The following is an 18,579-nucleotide window of genomic DNA, read 5'->3' on the forward strand; positions in this document are numbered from 1 at the left end:
GGAAGGCCCTCTCCAGGGGAGCTGCACTGAAACAGAGTTGTTCCTCAAAGAGAAATGAAAACCTACATATGAATGATGGGAGGAAACCAAACAGAAAAATATTATTGCAAAAGGGGGAGGAAAGGAATGAGCTATTATTGTAAATGCTTACCAGCGGAGGACACTTGTGTTAGCTTTTGGCAGAACAAAAGGGCATTGCAAAGAAAGTCAGAAAAGTGCTGGTTTTCAAAACACTTTACAGTCAATTCTGTAATCGTAATATGTGCACATAACCTCCAGAGGCTTGAGCAGGGGAATATGAAAATGTCCATGGTGTTTTTCTCCTGGAGACGAGCCGAATGTATTTTTCCTTATAAAAAATATGGAATGAAAGAAATGTATGGGGAGCACTGTGCCCCCCACCAGCCCCACTGGGGAGCTCCATGTGGGGGCAGCCCGTCCCTCCTCTCTATCACTACTAACATCAACCATTGCTTGTGAGTGGTTTAAAGCACACACGCATCACTCCCACTCTCCAAAAATGCCACGGGGTGCCAGGCTCATGGGGCCCCCAGCCTGCAGATGGCCACTGGTGGGCCAGCTCCCATTGTGAACCATTGCCAGCCCTCCCACCCCAGTGGGTGTCTGGGCCTGGGGCCAGCAGTGCCAGTAGTAACGATCCAACTGGTGGAAATATTTAAATCCTGTTGAGAAAATGGCCCTTTTATCGGCCTTCCTTAGGTATGGATGGGACAAGCTCGTGTAGGTAGAGTAGCAGGGTGAAGTTAAACGTAGGCTGAATGTTGGACCAGGGTGACAGGAACCCAGCAGGGTGTGGGTGAAGACATTTTAGAGTGATGGAGCACAGCGAGAGCAAATAAATTCAGGGAATAATCGTGTTCTAAGAGGAGGGGTAGGTAAGAGGGATGAAGGAGTCCGCATGAAACACTGTTCTGGTTCCAAAAGTGAGGCAAAGCTTGATCACTACTCAATCTCCAAACTCAAAAATAGATGAAGGAGACAGCAGTTAGGGAACTGGCACCCACAGCCCTTTTGCTTTCTCACCACTTTGAGGTTTAGGGGAAAGAAAAAGTGCAAGGAGGAGTCAACCAGATACCAAAGCTGGCACAAGAGCCTCAGGGCTACAGTCCCCTTCCCCATGCGTTTCCACACAGCAGGTTTAAACAAGGAAACAAAAGGAAAATATGTTTGTGGTGCTGATGTGAAATTCATAGCCACAACAGATCTGCTTGTGTGTTATTTCATCCTGCCCCCACCTTTGCCTGCACAGCTCCTTGGCAGAGGATCTGTCTATGCTGTGTGCTGTACAGGGATCAGTGCAGTGGGGCCCAGCCTCTGCTGGCCACTGATCCACAGTAATCACAGAACCACAGAACGGTTTGGGTTGGAAGGGACCGTAAAGATCACCTGGTTCCACCCCCCTGCCATGGGCAGGGACACCTCCCACCAGACCAGGTTGCCCAAAGCCCCATCCAGCCTGGCCTTGAACACCTCCAGGGATGGGGCAATGAGGACAATATTAGCAAAGCAGGGAGGGTTTGCCCAGAAGAAGGAACCCAACGTGAGCAGACTGTATAAGCAATGTCAGAGACTTGTTTCTGTAAACAATAAATCACAGACTAGCACAGCTCTGTGTTTTACATAAATTTTATTGTGTTTTGGAGAAAATTGCATACAGTCAATCAGGTTACTCCAGCAGTATGTAATACGTTTAGTATGTGTGGTCTGGTCTTTTTCTTTCCAGCTACTCAGCATAATTCTCAGCAGGATTTTATGCTTTAAAGAGTAACTAAACTATCAGCATCCTCTGGGACATCTGTTCCTATTGACATTTTTTGGAAAATTCCTAACTATATTCTGAAATTATGAAAAGACATACTGTGTCTTTGTGGAAATTCAATATCTCTGTATCATTTCCTAATAGGAGTATCTGAAAATGTTCCTCTTAGACAAAATGTACTGCCAGTGTCAGAGAACATTTTCTTCAACCCAGAGCTTTTTATTTGTTGTATTTTTTTGTCACACATCACCATCTCAAGTTATTTTTATGACTAAAAATTGAGTGGTTTTGAGTGGACAAAGTTTTTATTCTGAAAAGGCCTCTGGATTTGCCAAAGGGGAAACAAAAGTCCTAATGTAGCTGCAACAGCTTTAACAAAGTACATTTAAAAAAAAAAACTCCCAGTGGCTAAAGATTAATCATCTGGCGGTGAGGAGGGCATTGCTTAAGGAAGTAACACAGACATGCTTGTGAGTGCCAGCTTAAGGTGCTTGCACCTCCACATATTTCACGGTGCCTCTGTGCCACGGCACCCTGCTCCAGCCTTGTGCTGGCACACGTGTCCTCTTTTTGCGTTGTGGCTCTGGGAGCTAACCTCACTTTTAGATGCAAAGTAATGGGCTGAGTTATTTTCTTGACAAAGGAGACCCCTGCTGCAGTGTAAATTGTGGGAACACCGAGGGCAGTGCTGGCAGCACGAGGGTGCATGCGCTATGGCATGGGGGCAGGAAGAAGCAGCTCTGGAAGGGCTGCAGATTGGGGTGGCTGCTGAGGACTTTCACCTGAAGTCATGGGCTTAGTTTCTACTTTTCTTCATCAGCTTTTGGCCAGTGCTTTCTCTCTGATTTCAGTGGAGTCATACCCGTTTTCCACAAGTAGAACTCCACAGAAAAGCAAGTGCGTTGCTTGGGAAGTCCCTATGCCCACAGCTACCTGCAGTTTCTCCCATAATTAAAACAAGAACTTCAGTTCCAAATGACCTGCTTGCTTCTTACAACCGCAGGTTACCATTTGTACAATTATTTATAATCAGACCTAACTTTAATACTAGGAAAAAAAAAAAAAAGCCCTATAAAAACAGAACACAGTGTCCATATTTCAATTATTAAAAAACAAAAGGAATCAAGGCTTTCCTTGATTTTGGATAGTCCGTAAATGTCTTGAGATAGTACCTGAAAGAAAACAAGCAAGAGAGTGAAACTGCATACATGCAAGAAAAGTGGACAGTTTCAATACAGCTCAGCTGAGGAACCTTATAACACCTCCAAACTGCTTTGCAATCTCTCTGTGTTACTCTGCAAAAGAATATTCCCATATTTATATTTGGTTATTTAAGTGAAAGCTGATAATAATGCTAAGGTTGTAGCAGACCTAAAGTAGAAACCTTAAGAATTCAGAGCACAGGAGCATGTCTACTCCAAAATATTGCAGAGAGTGCAAGGAACCTTCAGGAAAGGTTGATGTTACCAGGCCTGGTGACAAGATGCCTTAATGCAGGGGAAGCAGTGATGCAGTTCGTGCTACATTAAATGACTGTCAGGCCCATTTGACTCCACAGGTTTTCTAGCACACTGCTGTACTTTCACCTGGCCGTGAACAGGCCAATACGCTTCTTCTACATCGCATTAAATTTGGATTTTATCTTGAATTCTGGCCCTGCTCCTTTGCCCCTCCCTGGCATTTTGCAAAGTGCATTCCAAGAGCAAGGTGCAGCACACTGCAGGAAGCAGTATGGGGTTTGATACCTGTGATGGTGATAAGCACGTGGCCCAATGCAGCAAAGAGTAAAAAAGGCAAAGGCGAAGGCTGGTAGGGACCAGGTTGCGATGGCAAAACCAAACCACTCCACAATTTCTCCAAAGTAGTTGGCTCCAGAAACATAGGTAAACAGGCCCCCTGCATCAAAAGACAAAATATGTGATTTTTACCCTCCTGGGAAGTTCCTTCCCATGAAGTCAGCAACCAATACTCTACCTTCCTTATTCAGAACCCATAACAGAAACCTAAAATGACTTCCCTGAAGCCAGTGGAGCCATGTCAAAGTACAAGGAAGGTCTTGTACAAGTACAAGAGTCAGAGGCAATTCTAAACCAGAGGTTTCCAGCATTTCACAATCATTTATTTCCATTTGGAGAAGGGCTTAAGAAAGCCCATTATTAGAATTATCTAAATTATAATTATTAATGTTTATTGAATTCTTTTCTGGCCCTAAAAATATTTTGCAACTCCACTACCTTTAGGGAATGCAAAATCTGGATCTCAGTCTTGCTAATCAAAATATTTACAAGGGGCAGGTCAGTATTGGAGGCAAGAAATGGAGCAGGGGGGAGAGATACCAGCATCCACAGCAAGCCAGCAGGAGTCAACTCCAAAAGCAGGACCTCCTGGATCGCTGTCCATGTTTCTCTACAGAGCCAGGCATTTCCTGGTTCATAGCTCTGACTTTTTTTCCCTGAAGTTTACATTTTTAATCTTCCTTTTGCAATGTAAGAAGTCCACTGCTTCTTCTTCCTGGACCAGAAGATTTCCTTCTTTGCAGCTGCCTTTTACAAGGCTAAAAACTCTTATTATGTCCCACTTCAATCTTCTTTAAATTATCCAGCCTATTTCCTACAACCTCTCCTCACAGGCCGTGTTTGCAGACACTTTTGTTGCTTCCTGCCGACTGTCTGCAGCCAGCTCATGCTCGTCCCTGCTGCTGAGGAAGCATCTGCAGCAAGTACCTGAGCGATACTGGCATTTATGCTTTTATTTGGTTTTGCCACAGATTCAACCTGAAAACATCATCTGTCCTGCTGCACTACTTTCCCTAATGACAAAAACATACCTTGAGGAATCTTGTAAGTAACTTCCCCAGGTTTCCTCAGCTGGCGCAGCAGGAGATCACTGTGAATGTTGATTCCCATCCCCAGCAGAAATAAGAGAAGGCCTAAGAAAGAGAAATGAGAAATGGGTTAGAAAGGCAGCTTCTGGTCTGTCCCATTATCCCTACCCAAGGAATTCAAGCACATTTGTGAGGTTTATCTTTGGAGCACACAGACGTGAGCCCTAACATGACGTGGGTGGATTCTTTTTCAAGTCAAAAATGTGCTGCTACTGAGAAAGCTACTGAACTGGGGAAGTATGAATGATGGATGACAAAATAACCGTGTATCTCCGTGTCAGCTGTGGGATCCCCTACACTGGATAACTTCAGTGTGGAGAGCAATTATGCACAGAAAAATGACCATCCTGAGCAGACTGTTCTGTCAGTCCGACCAGGGCACTTTCAGGTGCTGTGAGAAAAAGCTGAACTTCCCAGGTGGACACAGTCACTGAGCAGCATAGTCAGTGAACATTGAGGGGAAGGGCAAATGGTGTGTGCATCGGAGATGTGTGCATGTTCCAAAACCAGAGGGCAGGTCAAGGCTCCATTTTCAAGAAGGACATGAAGAAGACAGCTTTCAAGAAGCTATTAGAAGAAGAAAGGCTAAAAAGTCAAGAATCATCCCTGCGCACGGGTTTGTGGGCACTGCGATTGCTCCTCAGGCTTTTTGCAGTCGTGCTGTGGTGTATCTATATGTCCCATCCTCAGGCAGAGAGCAGAGCTTGGTGCTACCACGTGCTACCAGCTGGAGCAGCAGATGTGAGGATAGCCTGCTGCCAATTTTCAGCTGCTGTACGGTTGACCTTATCGGGTCCCACAAGTACAGACATTAATGATCTGGAAGCTCAGTCTCCCCCTGGCTGAGCAGCACCTACGTATTGACAGTCCCCAGGGACATCAAGTGGCCAAGTACTGGGATGGACTGGGGGGGCTGGGAGAAGGAGGAGGCCAGGGATAGAAAGGATCAGAGAGAAGCAAGTGCTGGAGAGAAACCGTGATAACTGACAGGATACTGGCAGCAACTGAACAGAAAGTTAAGGAAGTAGGCAAAGGACCTGAGGAACAGGCTTATTTTGGGTTGCTGAGGGACAGGTGGCTGAGGTAGCCAGAAAGGTTAGCGTGAGGCAAAAAAGGGTCCTCTGCCTGCCAGTCTAAAAGACCCCTCTTGTACTTTCTCCTGACTTGTCAGCTGCTGCTTGCTCTTTTTCTTTCTGAGGCAACTCTTTTAGCAGTGAAAAGTGAAAAAGAAGAGCAGATAGCCTGCTAGCAGGCTCTATACCACATCCACGCTGATGGCAGCCTGCCACAGCTGTGCACGTTACTGCAGAGCTGCAGGCAAGTTTCATTATTCTCATTTTACAGCTGGGGAAAGAGGATCCCAGGGAACACAAATTTATCCAGCGTGCCACCGGAGCAGGGACGGGAACCTACATCCCAGGGCAGCTCAGTCCACCGGCAGCGAGGCCATTTGGACAGAGCTGTGGGCATGTACACGGAGCAGTCGCTCACTCACTGAAGGCTGCTGACAGCTTCTGGACGGCGTGATTCATCGATCAGACTCCATTTAGCTGAAAAACTAGAGGCATCTGATTGAGGAACTCTGCAGGTGACATGCCCTACATTTCATGCCACATTAGACACTGAGAAAACCGTGTCTGACAGGAATGAAATGGAGGTGGTGGGTGCTAAGAAGCATAGCAAAAAGAGTAAGTACTGGTAAAACCTCAACACTTCCAGGAGCAGCAGAAAGTTGGGAAGAATCTGCACAGGAAGAATACATTGGTTTTCATTTGAGATTTTAAGTACTGCTAATAATGTTTTCACTTTTTTTCCCCTCATTAAATATATTTTTAATTTATTATGCAAATTAGGCAGTGTGGCATTTACTTTGATAGATATGGAAGCTGTTGCTAAACAACATCCATGATTTTTAGCATGTGATGCTGTGACACAAGACTGAACTTTCATCCACTGCCTGAAACAGTGTACGGAAAGTACCTTGGTTACTTTGTACTTGTCATATCCAAAACATTTCCTCTGATCTCCATGTAGATTTTCATTTCAAAGTGTGCATTTGAAAATCATCTTCAGTGCAGCACCAAATGTGTAATGCCACCTAGCTGCTCTTGCTCAGTTATTCTCTCAGGGTTTTAACAGGGCGAAATTCAGCTAGGCTCTTAAGTTACCGAACAGAAAGGAACCTTATTAACATACAAACAGACTGTGCATGATCTCTAATCTTCCCATGTGCCCTACAGGAGAAAAAAGAGCCCTTTGTCTCTAAAGCCTCGTTTATGCTGGGGCTTTGCCCTCTGTCAGTCAGAATGGTTGCATCAAGTGCAAACCACCCTGGCAGGGAGAGAAAGCCACAGCTTGCCTTTGCACACTCTCGCCACTGCCTGGTGGACATTTCTGGCCAAACAGGGGCACATCCCTGCTCAGCTGAGGTCTGAGGCAGCATATCCGCAGCCCGCAGCAGCAGGAGGCTCTTGGGTGGCGTCAGTAAAACAAGGCTGGAGATTTGAGGCTGTGCTCTAAGACCCTCCATCTTCATCATGCCTTCAGAGGTGGCTGCCTAGCAAAAAAATGTCATTGCACATCAAGTTGTTTTGTCTGGGCCAGCAGGCAGGTTTTATGCTGATTTCCATCACAACTGATTTGACTCACATGTTCTGTGAAGATTAGGACGTAATTCAAAATGCTGACAAATTGCTTGGAGATTACATCTTGGGAATCCTGCAGCTGTAATTACCTGATGTAAATCTGATGTCAGTGCACCAATCGTTTGGATATTCAGCGCAGTAAATCAGGTAGTACCCCTGGAGGAAGCCATTATAGATACAGAATAACGTGCCAAAGAAAAGCAATTGCAGTGGGAAAGGTCTGCCTCTAGTGAAGAAGGGGTAAATAAATGTCCTAAGGTAGATAAGAAAACAAAGTCAGCACATTACACGATAACATTGTATTTGCAATTTCTTTGCTGTAGGAAGAAAAACCTTAACAAAACACAAAATATAAAAAAGTCAGTAAAGATTAAATGTTGGGAAACAACTGTGACAAAATAAGACCAACAACAAATGGGAACAAGAAATACTGCCGATACCCATATTTTTCTGGTCCCTCGGGACTGAGCACAGGGTGGGAAGCTAGAAATCTCATCCAGAGTCACTGTGGCTTCAAGAATATCCCTCTGCCTTCATTCTCCCTTGTTGGTAACACGAGGAACTCAAACCACGAACAGCACTTTCATACTAACACCTTGGCTGCCCTTTGCTGCCATACTGCAGAGGGCTGAGCAAAGGAAGTGGTGGAAGCACACGGGCACACTGATGTTCAAAGTCTCCCAGATGAGCCACAAGCACTCTGGAGGAGCTTCCTTGTGGAGAAGACATTCCTGATCCCACCACCAGGAATGATCCCTGAGGGATTTAGCTCATGGGGGGGCTGTGGAGTTGAAGGCAACGTCAAGACCCCTCTGGTTCTCCCACCCCCTGTGGTATGTAACCTGAGGTGTAATCGCCTTTCCCAGCTTCTCTTGCTCCACTCTCAGATCTCCGCTCATCTCTGACACACTGCAGCTCTGTCCTGCTCTGCTCGGACACTTCGACCTAGAGGCGGAGTGATGTTGTTGGCTGCATGGGAGAGCCACTTTGCCCCGGTCTCTGCCTCTCCTCCATGCTTTCATACTCTTCTCTAAAATAAGAAGAGCTAAAAACTTCAGTTTAATACGCTAAATGCCAAGATTTTCATGCAGTTCCAGCAACCAAAGCTTCCTTAGACAAAAGCTGTGCTAACGCTAGCATAAACATTTGCAGGAGCAAATAATTTGTGATTGTGTGGTTTTAGTTGTCACACATTCTCCACTTGAGGAGGGCATACCCCTCTTGACCTGTACGCAATCCATATCATTTTTGGGAGAGTGAAGTGGAGATGTTATATTCAGGACTGTTAAGTATTTTCTTACCTGTCCAATTAAGTTCTGTACATGATAAAATCTACACTCTTTACGTCTTTCTTTTGGCCTCTCAGGCTTTGGATGGTGCTTATCATCGCAGTATATAAGCTCTAGTGGTAGGCAATCCACAGCCCGGGTTGCCAGTATCAACTTCAGCAAGCTGAGGCATAAAATGTCATAACACTATAAATCTAGCTTGAATCTTATTAAGCATGTCTAAAAGTGAGTAAGCTGAGTACAAGCAACAACATGTTAATGTATTCACTGCTTTCCAGAGCAAGATAAGCCAAATTGCTGGCAATTAAGACAGCTATGATGCCGAAGTACTAAATATTTCTAAATACAGTGAAAGCTAAGAGGTACAGAAAATATTTTTCAGGCAGTGGTATCACAAGTCACACTTACTAAAGCATGGAAAGGAATGCTCTTTGGAGTACTGCTACCAGCTATTGCTTTCGTCCTTCAGGAATGAGGTGCTGGAGTAGGCGAGGCCAGCTTTAGCAATCAGACCTGCCTGTTGAAATAATACTGGCAAACTGGACCCGAGCAGCTATGAGAAGTGGGACACTCATAAGTGGAGACTTGGAGAAAGCAAATTGTACAGAAACATGAGTTTAGGAGGGGAATTTACACAGCAGATTGGAGTGAGACCCTTTGTCAAAAACAGGTATGCTCGAGACTCTCCTAATTTCTCTAGCTGATACGGACAGAAGTTCCCACCCTAGCTCCTGTTCCTCGTCTCAGCTCCTGGTGAAGCTGATGCTTGCCATGGCACTGCCTGAACGTGCTGTGGCAGTACGAAGGCTACAGGTGCTCACAAGATGGTTCATCCAGCACTAACGGGAGGGCAAAAATCAGACGTGGAGCTACCTACCATGGGTGCCGTGGATGCAGGACAGAAGGAAGCTCCGTGCACAGTGTAAGCACAACCTCAGGGGAGCCAGGAGGTGCCAGTTTTTGTTGTTGTTGTTGAGGGGATAAAATCCTGGCATCGGTGAAATCCTGACTCATAGTGATTTCTGAAAATTCAACTCAGGATTTCATCCAATAATCTGTGTTGTGGAGCAACTTCTCTGAGGAAATCTGCTTCAGTTAATCCAGAGGCCAGACTCAGTTCCCTGTATCTGAACAATGCCAGAAGCCTTTGTTTTAACACAGGGCTTGTCAGCTTGTGCCACACAGCTACCTGAGGGTGCACAAACTATTCCTGATGGGTTTTGAAAAGGCAACTGAGATAAAATGAGGATAGTTAATAGGATTAAATAGTACATGGAAGAGTCTGCATCTCTGCTGAAATTATTTTGCAGTGTGCAAATCAAAAGAGGATCAGAAGCCACCATTTTAGAACAACAGATCAAAAAATGGCCTTTTGGATTTAGACCAATGACAAATTTGACCTTTATCTTTCAGTGCAATATTCATGACTAATCCTTTAGTCCTTTATTATCTTTACTGGCCGAAGGCACTGCATCTGACTAAACCATTGCCAACAGCTTCCTTTTAAATGAATGAATAATAAATTATTCATCTCCTTTTCCATCATTTATTTTCCAGAAGAACAGGTTTCAAAGAGAAAATGACTTGACATTGCATCAAATTTCATCTCACAGGTATTAGTCCAGCTCCCTTGAAAACTATGGAGGTTCCCACTCAAACTGGGGGAAACCAGAGGTTTCTTCTTCTTTCCTTGGAAGGTGGAAATCTTTTCACCAATATTACCATAATCCAGTAAGAGTGAGTTCTCAGACCTCCTCCAACAGCGTGTTAACTGGAGGCATTTATGCTGCTGCTGTCTTTTCTTCTCCAGGGCCCAGGTGCAGTAGTTCAGGCAGCAGCAGCTCGTGCTTTTCAGTCTAGAAACCAGAGGTGTTTCCAGTGCGCATGAGCTATTTTATACCTGGGGCAACTGCGTTAAGCCCCAAGATACACTGTTCAGCCTGGAGAAGAGAAGACTGAGAGGTGATCTGACCAATGTTTATACATTCGTAAAGTGCAGGATGCAAATGGACGGGGCCAGGCTCTTTTCAGGGGTGTGCACTGATAGGACAAGAGGCAATGGCCAAAAGCAGGAACACAAGAAGTTCCACACAAACACGTGTAAGAACTTCTTTACACTGAGGGTGACGGGGCACTGGAACAGGCTGCCCAGAGAGGTTGTGGAGTCTCTTTCTCTGGAGATATTCAATACCTGTCTGGACGCTTTCCTGCTCAACCTACTGTAGGAAACCTGCTTTTAGCAGGGGGGGTGGACACAATGATCTCCAGAGGTTCCTTCCAACCCCTGTGATTCTGTGACCTCAACGCTATTTTATTTGCATGGACAACTAACAACATAGGAGTTTTTGCTATAGGTTGTCACTTGACCATGTTGGTGGGGAGCTGCTGATGCCCTTGGCATATCTGACCACTTGGGTGAAGGCTGAAGACATCCACGAAGATGGATGTCTTCTACCTGGGCTATCTGTGATGCCCTGCACAAAGCCTCTAATTATTCTGGAGACTCCTGGATGTCAAAGGACACGTTGCAAAAACATCTGCTGCTGAAGGGTCTGTGCTAAAAATATGCACATACTTTCTCTTTTTGAGACCAATCCCATAAATTATTTGTGGATTGCTCTCTGAGTCAATTTTTAACTTTTACTATTTTTGAGTTGTATTATACTGATTCTCACTGAATACTTGCAGAAGACTGCTGAGTCTATTCTGCATGTACGGTCAACACCAGGACACAATCTGGTAGCTCATTTTCATGTGCCAATTCTATTTTTTTCAGTTATTCCAAATAGGATTTAAACAAATGTAACAGTTAAAATGTCAGTTTCAAGCAGTAGGCAATCTTGCTATCAGTTCAAAAGGACAAATACTTTCAAAAGTGAAACAGAAGGATTTTAACCCTCCCTCATTGTGCTGTCTACAGATACCTTGGCATCACAAACAACAGTAGAGCTTCCTCACCTCTCTGTTTCTCTCCTCATACATCCCACTCTAAGCTGCTTTGCACTTCCTCCTCATTCCCATGGACTTTGCAATAGCCCCAAAAGGTCAATAAGACAGGAATATTTAAGCAATGAAAGCATGCAGGTTATTAGGAGCCAGTTGTACGGCACAGGGTGGACCACGTCCCTTTTGTCAAGGAGGTGTGTGCAGTGAGACATGCTCTGGCGCAGCCTCGAGAATCAATTCTGGCTGTGACCCAGGTGACATGCACACCAACAGTGCTGGCACGCAGGAATGCCTGCTGGGCTGCTGAGCCTCTGACAATACCTGCTGTAGGTCCAGGACAGACGTCAGATCTCCTGACTGCAGTACTGCAGTTGCACATCATCTCCTGATGTTCGGAAGGCTGTAAAATCAGGAGCTGAGTTCTAGCTGCAGCTGCCTGCGGAGGCTGTGCGTGGCCCTGGGTGACCGCCAGCTGCAGGGCACCTCTTCTTCCTTGACCCTTCCTGCATTGCTGCAAGTGTTTGGGACCATCAGAGAGCTGTAATCACTTGCTGGTCCAAGGCCCAGTTCTGCAGACTCATCTTAAATCACACAGAATCACAGAATTGAAGGGGTTGGAAGGGACCTTGAAAGATCATAGGGTCCAACCCCCCTGCCAAAGCAGGTTCCCTAGAGCAGGCTGCCCAGGTAGGCGTCCAGACGGGCCTTGAATATCTCCAGAGAAGGAGACTCCACAACCTCCCTGGGCAGCCTGTTCCAGTGCTCCGTCACCCTCACTGTGAAGAAGTTCTTTCGCATGTTGGTGCGGAACTTCCTGTGCTCTATCTTGTGGCCATTGCCCCTTGTCCTGTCCCAACAAACCACTGAAAAGAGGTTGGCCAAATCCCTCTGTCTCCCACACCTCAGGTATTTATACACATTGATGAGATCCCCTCTCAGTCTTCTTTTCTCCAGGCTGGACAAATTATTGTCCAGCGATTGTGATGGGAGCTAGAGCTCCCTTTTTACTTCAGTCATGCAGATTAACAGATAGCTATGACTAGCACAAAGCTAGAATTAGCTCTCCTTTCAAAACCACATGCAAAACATCCTACTTCCATGTTCCTCCAAAGATCTTTGGACAAAGTTTTGGTCGCTATAACTTAAGGAATAAGAAAGATATATGCAATACTGACAAGCTTACAGTCCAGCTGCAAAAAAAAACAATAGTAGACCTGTCATCTTGGGTTTGTTGCTGAGTATTCTGTCTAAAAAAAATTTGCTCAATCTACAGTTGTTGGGTTATTTGTGGCCCACTTAGAAAATTCATCCAACCTGAAGCCTGTTCGTAGGGACACTCTTTCTTTGCAGTCTCTTAGGAGCAGGTTCAGGACTGTATGAAGGCATCTGGCAGGGGCACTCATCTTTCCTGGGGAAAAGGCACAGGCACACATCTGATCGAGGGATGGGAGAAGGACTGAGGAAACCCTGAGACAGAGATGGCACCATGCTTAGGTTTCAGGAGTTCTTGAGAAAAAGGGCAATGGAACATGGAAAGTCTGGGCAAGACTGACTGAGTGAAAGACAGCAGAAATGAAGAAGGATTCAGAGTGGCAAAATAAGAAGAGGCCTGGAAGAGATTCCTATACCGGACCATTGGATCTGCTGAATTTGGACTGAAGATTAAAACAAGAAGATATATTGGAGATAAAAAATATCAGAAATAATAGAAAATAATCTATTTGGTGGAGCTGAATATGTGTGTGCAGAAGTTCTCATGATACTGAAAGCAAGCAAGTTCAAATGCAATCAATATATACATACTAACATTGTACACACAAAAAAAAAATGAAGTAAAGAGCTCAGTAGGACTGGAAGAAGAAGGGGGATAACCACAGGTTACAGACACAGGCAGGTCCTTTAATAAAGAGGAGAAAAAGCCTAAGGCTTTGGAATGCATATTCATTTTTCTATGTCAGTGGATAAATCATATTCCAATTCAGAGAGACAGAGGGTAGCATCTTCCCTGGGTGACCGACCACACCACCATTTAATGCACTTTCTTCTGAAAGACTTTTACCAAGACAGGGCACTGAGTGGGACAGACCTCTGCTCTAAGCCAGTGTGGTAACTTGAGGGTTTCATAGTGTCTCACATCTCATCTGAGAAAATCACACACTAACTGAGGGAGTTAAAAACAATAGAGTTAACTCCCTAGAATAGAAAAGCAATAGCTTTACACTGGCATTTACGAGCAAAGCTCCGGAGTGATACTCACTATCCCAAGAAGGCTGACACCATGGATGGCAGCACTTGCAGAAGCCAACTCCGTAAAAGGTTGACAGTCAAAGGGAATCAGCAACTGTGCTTGACTTCTTGCCTACAGTTTAATACAGACTTCAGGTTGAATTCTTGGTGCTGAATCAGAAAAGCTCAGCTGCTTACAACTGCATTTGAATAAAGTGGGATTTTAGGAAAAGATCTACGATAATTTGCAGAAGCACGTATATCCGATGTGAATGGCTAAGAATAAAATGCTGCTTCTACACTACTATCAATCATTGCTAAAAAAATGATGCATTGAGATTTTTTCCTCAGATAAATCTGAGGAATGTGAGCTATGTAATGTTCAATTTCAACACTGTAAACACCTAAAGTTAGTCAGTCATGACAATCTAGTACTAGTTGGGAGCACCTGATTAATTGTTACAAATTTTAGGCATGCTATATGGTTAGAAAAGTAAGAAGGACATATACAGTGTAGGGATGAAACTGAGTCCTCTTCACATTATTGCATGCAGGAATGATTAGATGTGCAACACTTAATAAAGTACATGTGGCTGGAAAAAAAAAAAAAAGAAAAGAAAAAGAAGAAGGAAAAGAACAGGACCTAATAATGGGTATTTGTTTTTAATCAGTAAGGAAGGACTGTGTAGGCTTGACTCCAAGGAACACATTTCTGCTTTTCTAAATTCATTACAACAGCAGCCAGGTTTCAAAAGCATTTTGCAAGTCTGTGTATGAATTACTTCCTCGCTCCTCTTGTTATTCTGCCATTATTTCTGAAGCTGTCACTGGAAAAATCTGGTATCTCCCAGTGATTACCAGCACCCAGTCAGAACCAACAAAGGAGAATTCTTCCTTTTCACTGTTTAGAAAAGGCATTGAATCGTGAAAAGCATTGAATCATTGTGATCTTTTCTACTGGCTTTAGCAGGTAACAAGTGCCACACTTCAATTATTATGCATTTTCTAGAGGGAAACCAAGAACAAAATTCTTGGGCTTGGTGCATTAGCAAGCTGTGCCAGCAAGTCACAGTCCATCAGCAAGCTACAATCAGTATACATTTATATTGATATATTTGTTTCTCACAGGTTTCCATTTTGGAGTAGAAATTCCAAATTGGTTTTAAATACCCTTAATTACGAAATATTATTTTATTTATATTTGCTCTTAGCTAAGCAAATTTTTATGATGTCTTCCTTTTTGCAGAAAGGAGATCTGAAAGAAAGCTGGACTAAAAATTGGGAAAAATGGATTGAATGTCCATAACCAAAAGTAACTGGAGCAAGATCCTAGAACCAGCTGTCTCTATCTATCTCTTCTGCCAAACTGGACAAATTCACTGGAAAGACTGGCATTTGTTTTCAAAATATTTTGCTCTTTAATAGCCAAAGAAGGTAAAGTGAAGCTAATAAGCAAAGGAATGATTTCCTGTGTACAGATCCCTGCTGGAATCAAGACCATCCCACACAGACCCACAGTTTGCCCACAAAGACCGCACAGCAAAGTACTGGAGTCCACAATGTACAGCATGATGGACCTTTTGCCTAAAAAGCCAAACTCTAGTATTTGCAACAGCCTCCACCTCCAGGAGTGCTATATACCTACAACAGCAGGAGGCAGGATTTATTTCTATATTTAATTTAGGTAATCTTATTTTCTTAAAATAGGTTTATTTAGTGAAGGAATTAACATAAATTGCATGTATTATGGGAAAGGGAGGGTAGCAGCAGCAGTTGTTCCATGTCTTGATCTTAGCAAGACTTTTTATACTATCTTACATGTCAATCTTAGAAGTTTCTTGGAGTTTCCTGATATAGAAGATGTTATTTTAAGTGGCAGTGAAATTGATTGTTAAATTGTGTCAAGGGATCATTAACAGTCGTTCACTATCAAAGTAAAAGGGTATTTTGAGAGAGGTTCTGTAAAAGACTTTTCTGGTATTATTCAGTTGTTTTAATGAATGATATGCCTCTGGGAAAAAGTGAATATTCTTAATATGTTTATGGCTAGCACAACTCTGGGAGATGCTGAGCACACCAAGAGTGAGGAATAGAGTTAACAACAATCTTGAAATATTGGTTTCATATTTTTAAAACAGTAAGTTTGATTCAGTAAAGACAATGATAAAATAAAACACTTGGGTAAGTCTAACCAAATGTAAAAGACAAGCTGGAAAACTGTCTGGATAGTAGAGGGAGTGCTGGTAGGTCACAAACAGCATGAGCTGAGAATGTCGGGCTGTGTTACAGAAGCCAAATGTTAAAATACAATGTGGAAACAGGAGTGCTGATGGAGACGCTCAGAGCAATCTTTCCCCTTTGCATGGTGTTAGTAGGAACTTAGAGTATACTGTGTCCAGCTGAACTCTGCACCTTATAACATGCAGGGACAAAGCAGAAGCAGTCCAGAGAAAAACAGCTGTGGTTTAGGAAATGTGAGCTATGTGGAAAGACTGAAGCACTCTGGGTTGTTTCACCTGACAGAAAACCTGTGGACGACATTGTAACAACTTACAACTCCAAAAAAAGTTGCTGCAAAAAAGAAGTATTAGCTGAAGGGTTGGAAGAACGTCCATCACTGGTGGTTTTTAAGGTCAAGTCAGAGAAATGCCCATCAGGAATGATGTTTAGACCGATCGTCGTTCCTTATTCTCTGTAATTTACCCTGCAATTACAATTCTGGGCTGTTGCAGGCTTGGTCATTACAGGACACTGGAGCTCGTGGAGGCCTCTCCTGTGCTAATTTTGTCCTTACAGGCCAAAGCACTGAGAAGAAAATTCCAGGACTATATGTGGCCAGGAAGAACTGTCCGAGAGTGGGAACTTGGAGCTATCTTGGTGAGAGGAAGCTGGGGAGGAGGGATGAGATCTGGAATTAGCTGAACAACAACAACAACAACAACAAACTAGCAAGAGCAAAACCTCTTACTCAGGCTGCAGACTGAACCCAACGCCAGGCCAGCTATCTCAGTTGAAACCCTAACTAAACTTGGTCCAGATTTAAAATTGTATGAGTGGTAGAGGACAGGACTAGGGTCAATATGAAAAGATGGACTGCGGTGAAGACAAACGTGCAGATACCAACCACAGTGCTTCATGCTTGCCTCTACTAATTGCTGGTATCTAAAGGACAGCGGTACATAACGATTAAGAGAGAGTTTGTTTTATCTAAGCAATGGTGTGTCAAAGGCTCAGCCAGATAAAGCATATATTTCAGCAAGGTATCTCACTCTTTTCTTCTCCAGAAATAACCACTTGATATTTATGAAGACAGATCACTTTGTTCCTATTGCTAAACTATGGGTGCCTGCCAAAGGCATGAAACATGTGCCAGAGTAACTTAACCAGACACTGTGCTATGCACTTCAAAAAACTCGCTGCTCCACTGGAGCGGAGAGCTGAAAGAGTTCACAGAGGCTCAGAGTGTGAGCAGAACAAAAGGACACATCTACATGAAAAATGGTACACAATCCAAGGATGCACAAATCTGTGCTCTTACAACTGCACTTATCAGAGAAAGTGTAATTATTTCCCACAAGTGGCTCACATGGGGCTGAGAAATGACCAAAGAAAACCAGACAGTTGGTAAGCTAACCCTCTGCAAAGTTACATCTTGGTCAGACTGTATCCTACCAACATACACCAACCTTTATATCTGTTCAGAAAGCCCTTGGAGAGTTGCAAGACACATGCTAGTAGTATTTAAAACATTCTTAACTGGCTTTTTCCTGTCCAGTAAGGACCTTTTTGTCCTCTTTTAAGCCTAAACTTCTGCTCTTTCTCCATTTTGCTCTTCCAGCCTTCCTGACTTTGTCTTTTCTTGTCCTTCCTTCTTCAGATTCTTGCCTCCTTTATGGTTCCTCATGTTTGCTTTTTTTTTGTTTGTTTTTTTTTTCTCTAGTCAAGATTTGTCTCTCTTGCTACCCAACAACTGCACTCTGCCTCTCTTTCTTGTAGTTCTTTCACCTTTGTCCCTCTCCCTTTGCAATTATAGCTGAATACCTTTAGCAACAGGATTGCTTCTCTTGGGCTCCCAAACAGCTCTTTGTTCCCTCTACAACAGATTTTCCGGATCCTGTAGCTGGAAATGACTCAACCATGACACAGTATTAGTACAGTTTACATTGACTTGTCCATGAAAATGTGTCGTGCTTCCTAAATTATTTAATTCTGAATTCCATTCGGCTTTGCACTGCCTCCACAGGGTCAGTTTTTGATAAACTATAAACTCTTGCATAATTTGGACATATAACAGCATTGATCTACACAGCTGCTATGGTAGAGAGCAGCAGAGACTGGCTGTTAGTTCCAGTAGCAATGTTGGGCACTTGTGGAGGTGAGGACCAGGTCCTCCTGGGTTTCTTCTCCCGCTGTCTTAAGTGCCCATGCAATTGGCTTGTGTGAAGGAGGAACGGGCCAGGAACCTGGTGGAGGAGGCTTTCCAGTGCCAGTCTCTAGCTGGGGAGCACGTCCACACTTGGGGACCTGTGAGCATGTGTTCAGAGGCAGCGTGCTCACTGCTCCCACACAAGGCAAGCAGGCTCCCAGCTGCCTTGCTGATCAGCCTGAGCAGCTGTGTCTGTGACAGGGGCTCACAGAGCAGGAGGGACATTTGGGGACTACGGAAGACTGAGAAACAGACCTAAGGTCACGAGTGCATGTGGTGACAGCCAGCAGCTACCTGGCAGTCTCACCCCAAGTCTGCAGACTTGACACATCTGTGTTGTTTATTCAGCTACATTAAGCAGTTTGAGATTGTGAGCTGTGTGT

General features: G+C 44.0%; 1 protein-coding gene across 1 annotated transcript in view; it reads right to left on the bottom strand.

Annotated features, from left to right (window-relative positions):
* Positions 1-1,634: 1,634 nt before the first annotated feature.
* The window catches only part of SRD5A2 (steroid 5 alpha-reductase 2), a 28,538-nt gene continuing 11,593 nt past the window's right edge, over positions 1,635-18,579 (bottom strand). The window contains exons 2-5 of the mRNA XM_040553022.1: positions 7,399-7,562; positions 4,608-4,709; positions 3,526-3,676; positions 1,635-2,952 (exon numbers count right to left, since the gene is read on the bottom strand). Coding sequence (XP_040408956.1) covers positions 2,886-2,952; positions 3,526-3,676; positions 4,608-4,709; positions 7,399-7,562 — 484 coding nt within the window. The 3' untranslated portion in view covers positions 1,635-2,885. The remainder of the gene's footprint in view (positions 2,953-3,525; positions 3,677-4,607; positions 4,710-7,398; positions 7,563-18,579) is intronic.

This window comes from Cygnus olor, chromosome 3, assembly GCF_009769625.2.
Source record: "Cygnus olor isolate bCygOlo1 chromosome 3, bCygOlo1.pri.v2, whole genome shotgun sequence".
NCBI lineage: Eukaryota > Metazoa > Chordata > Aves > Anseriformes > Anatidae > Cygnus > Cygnus olor.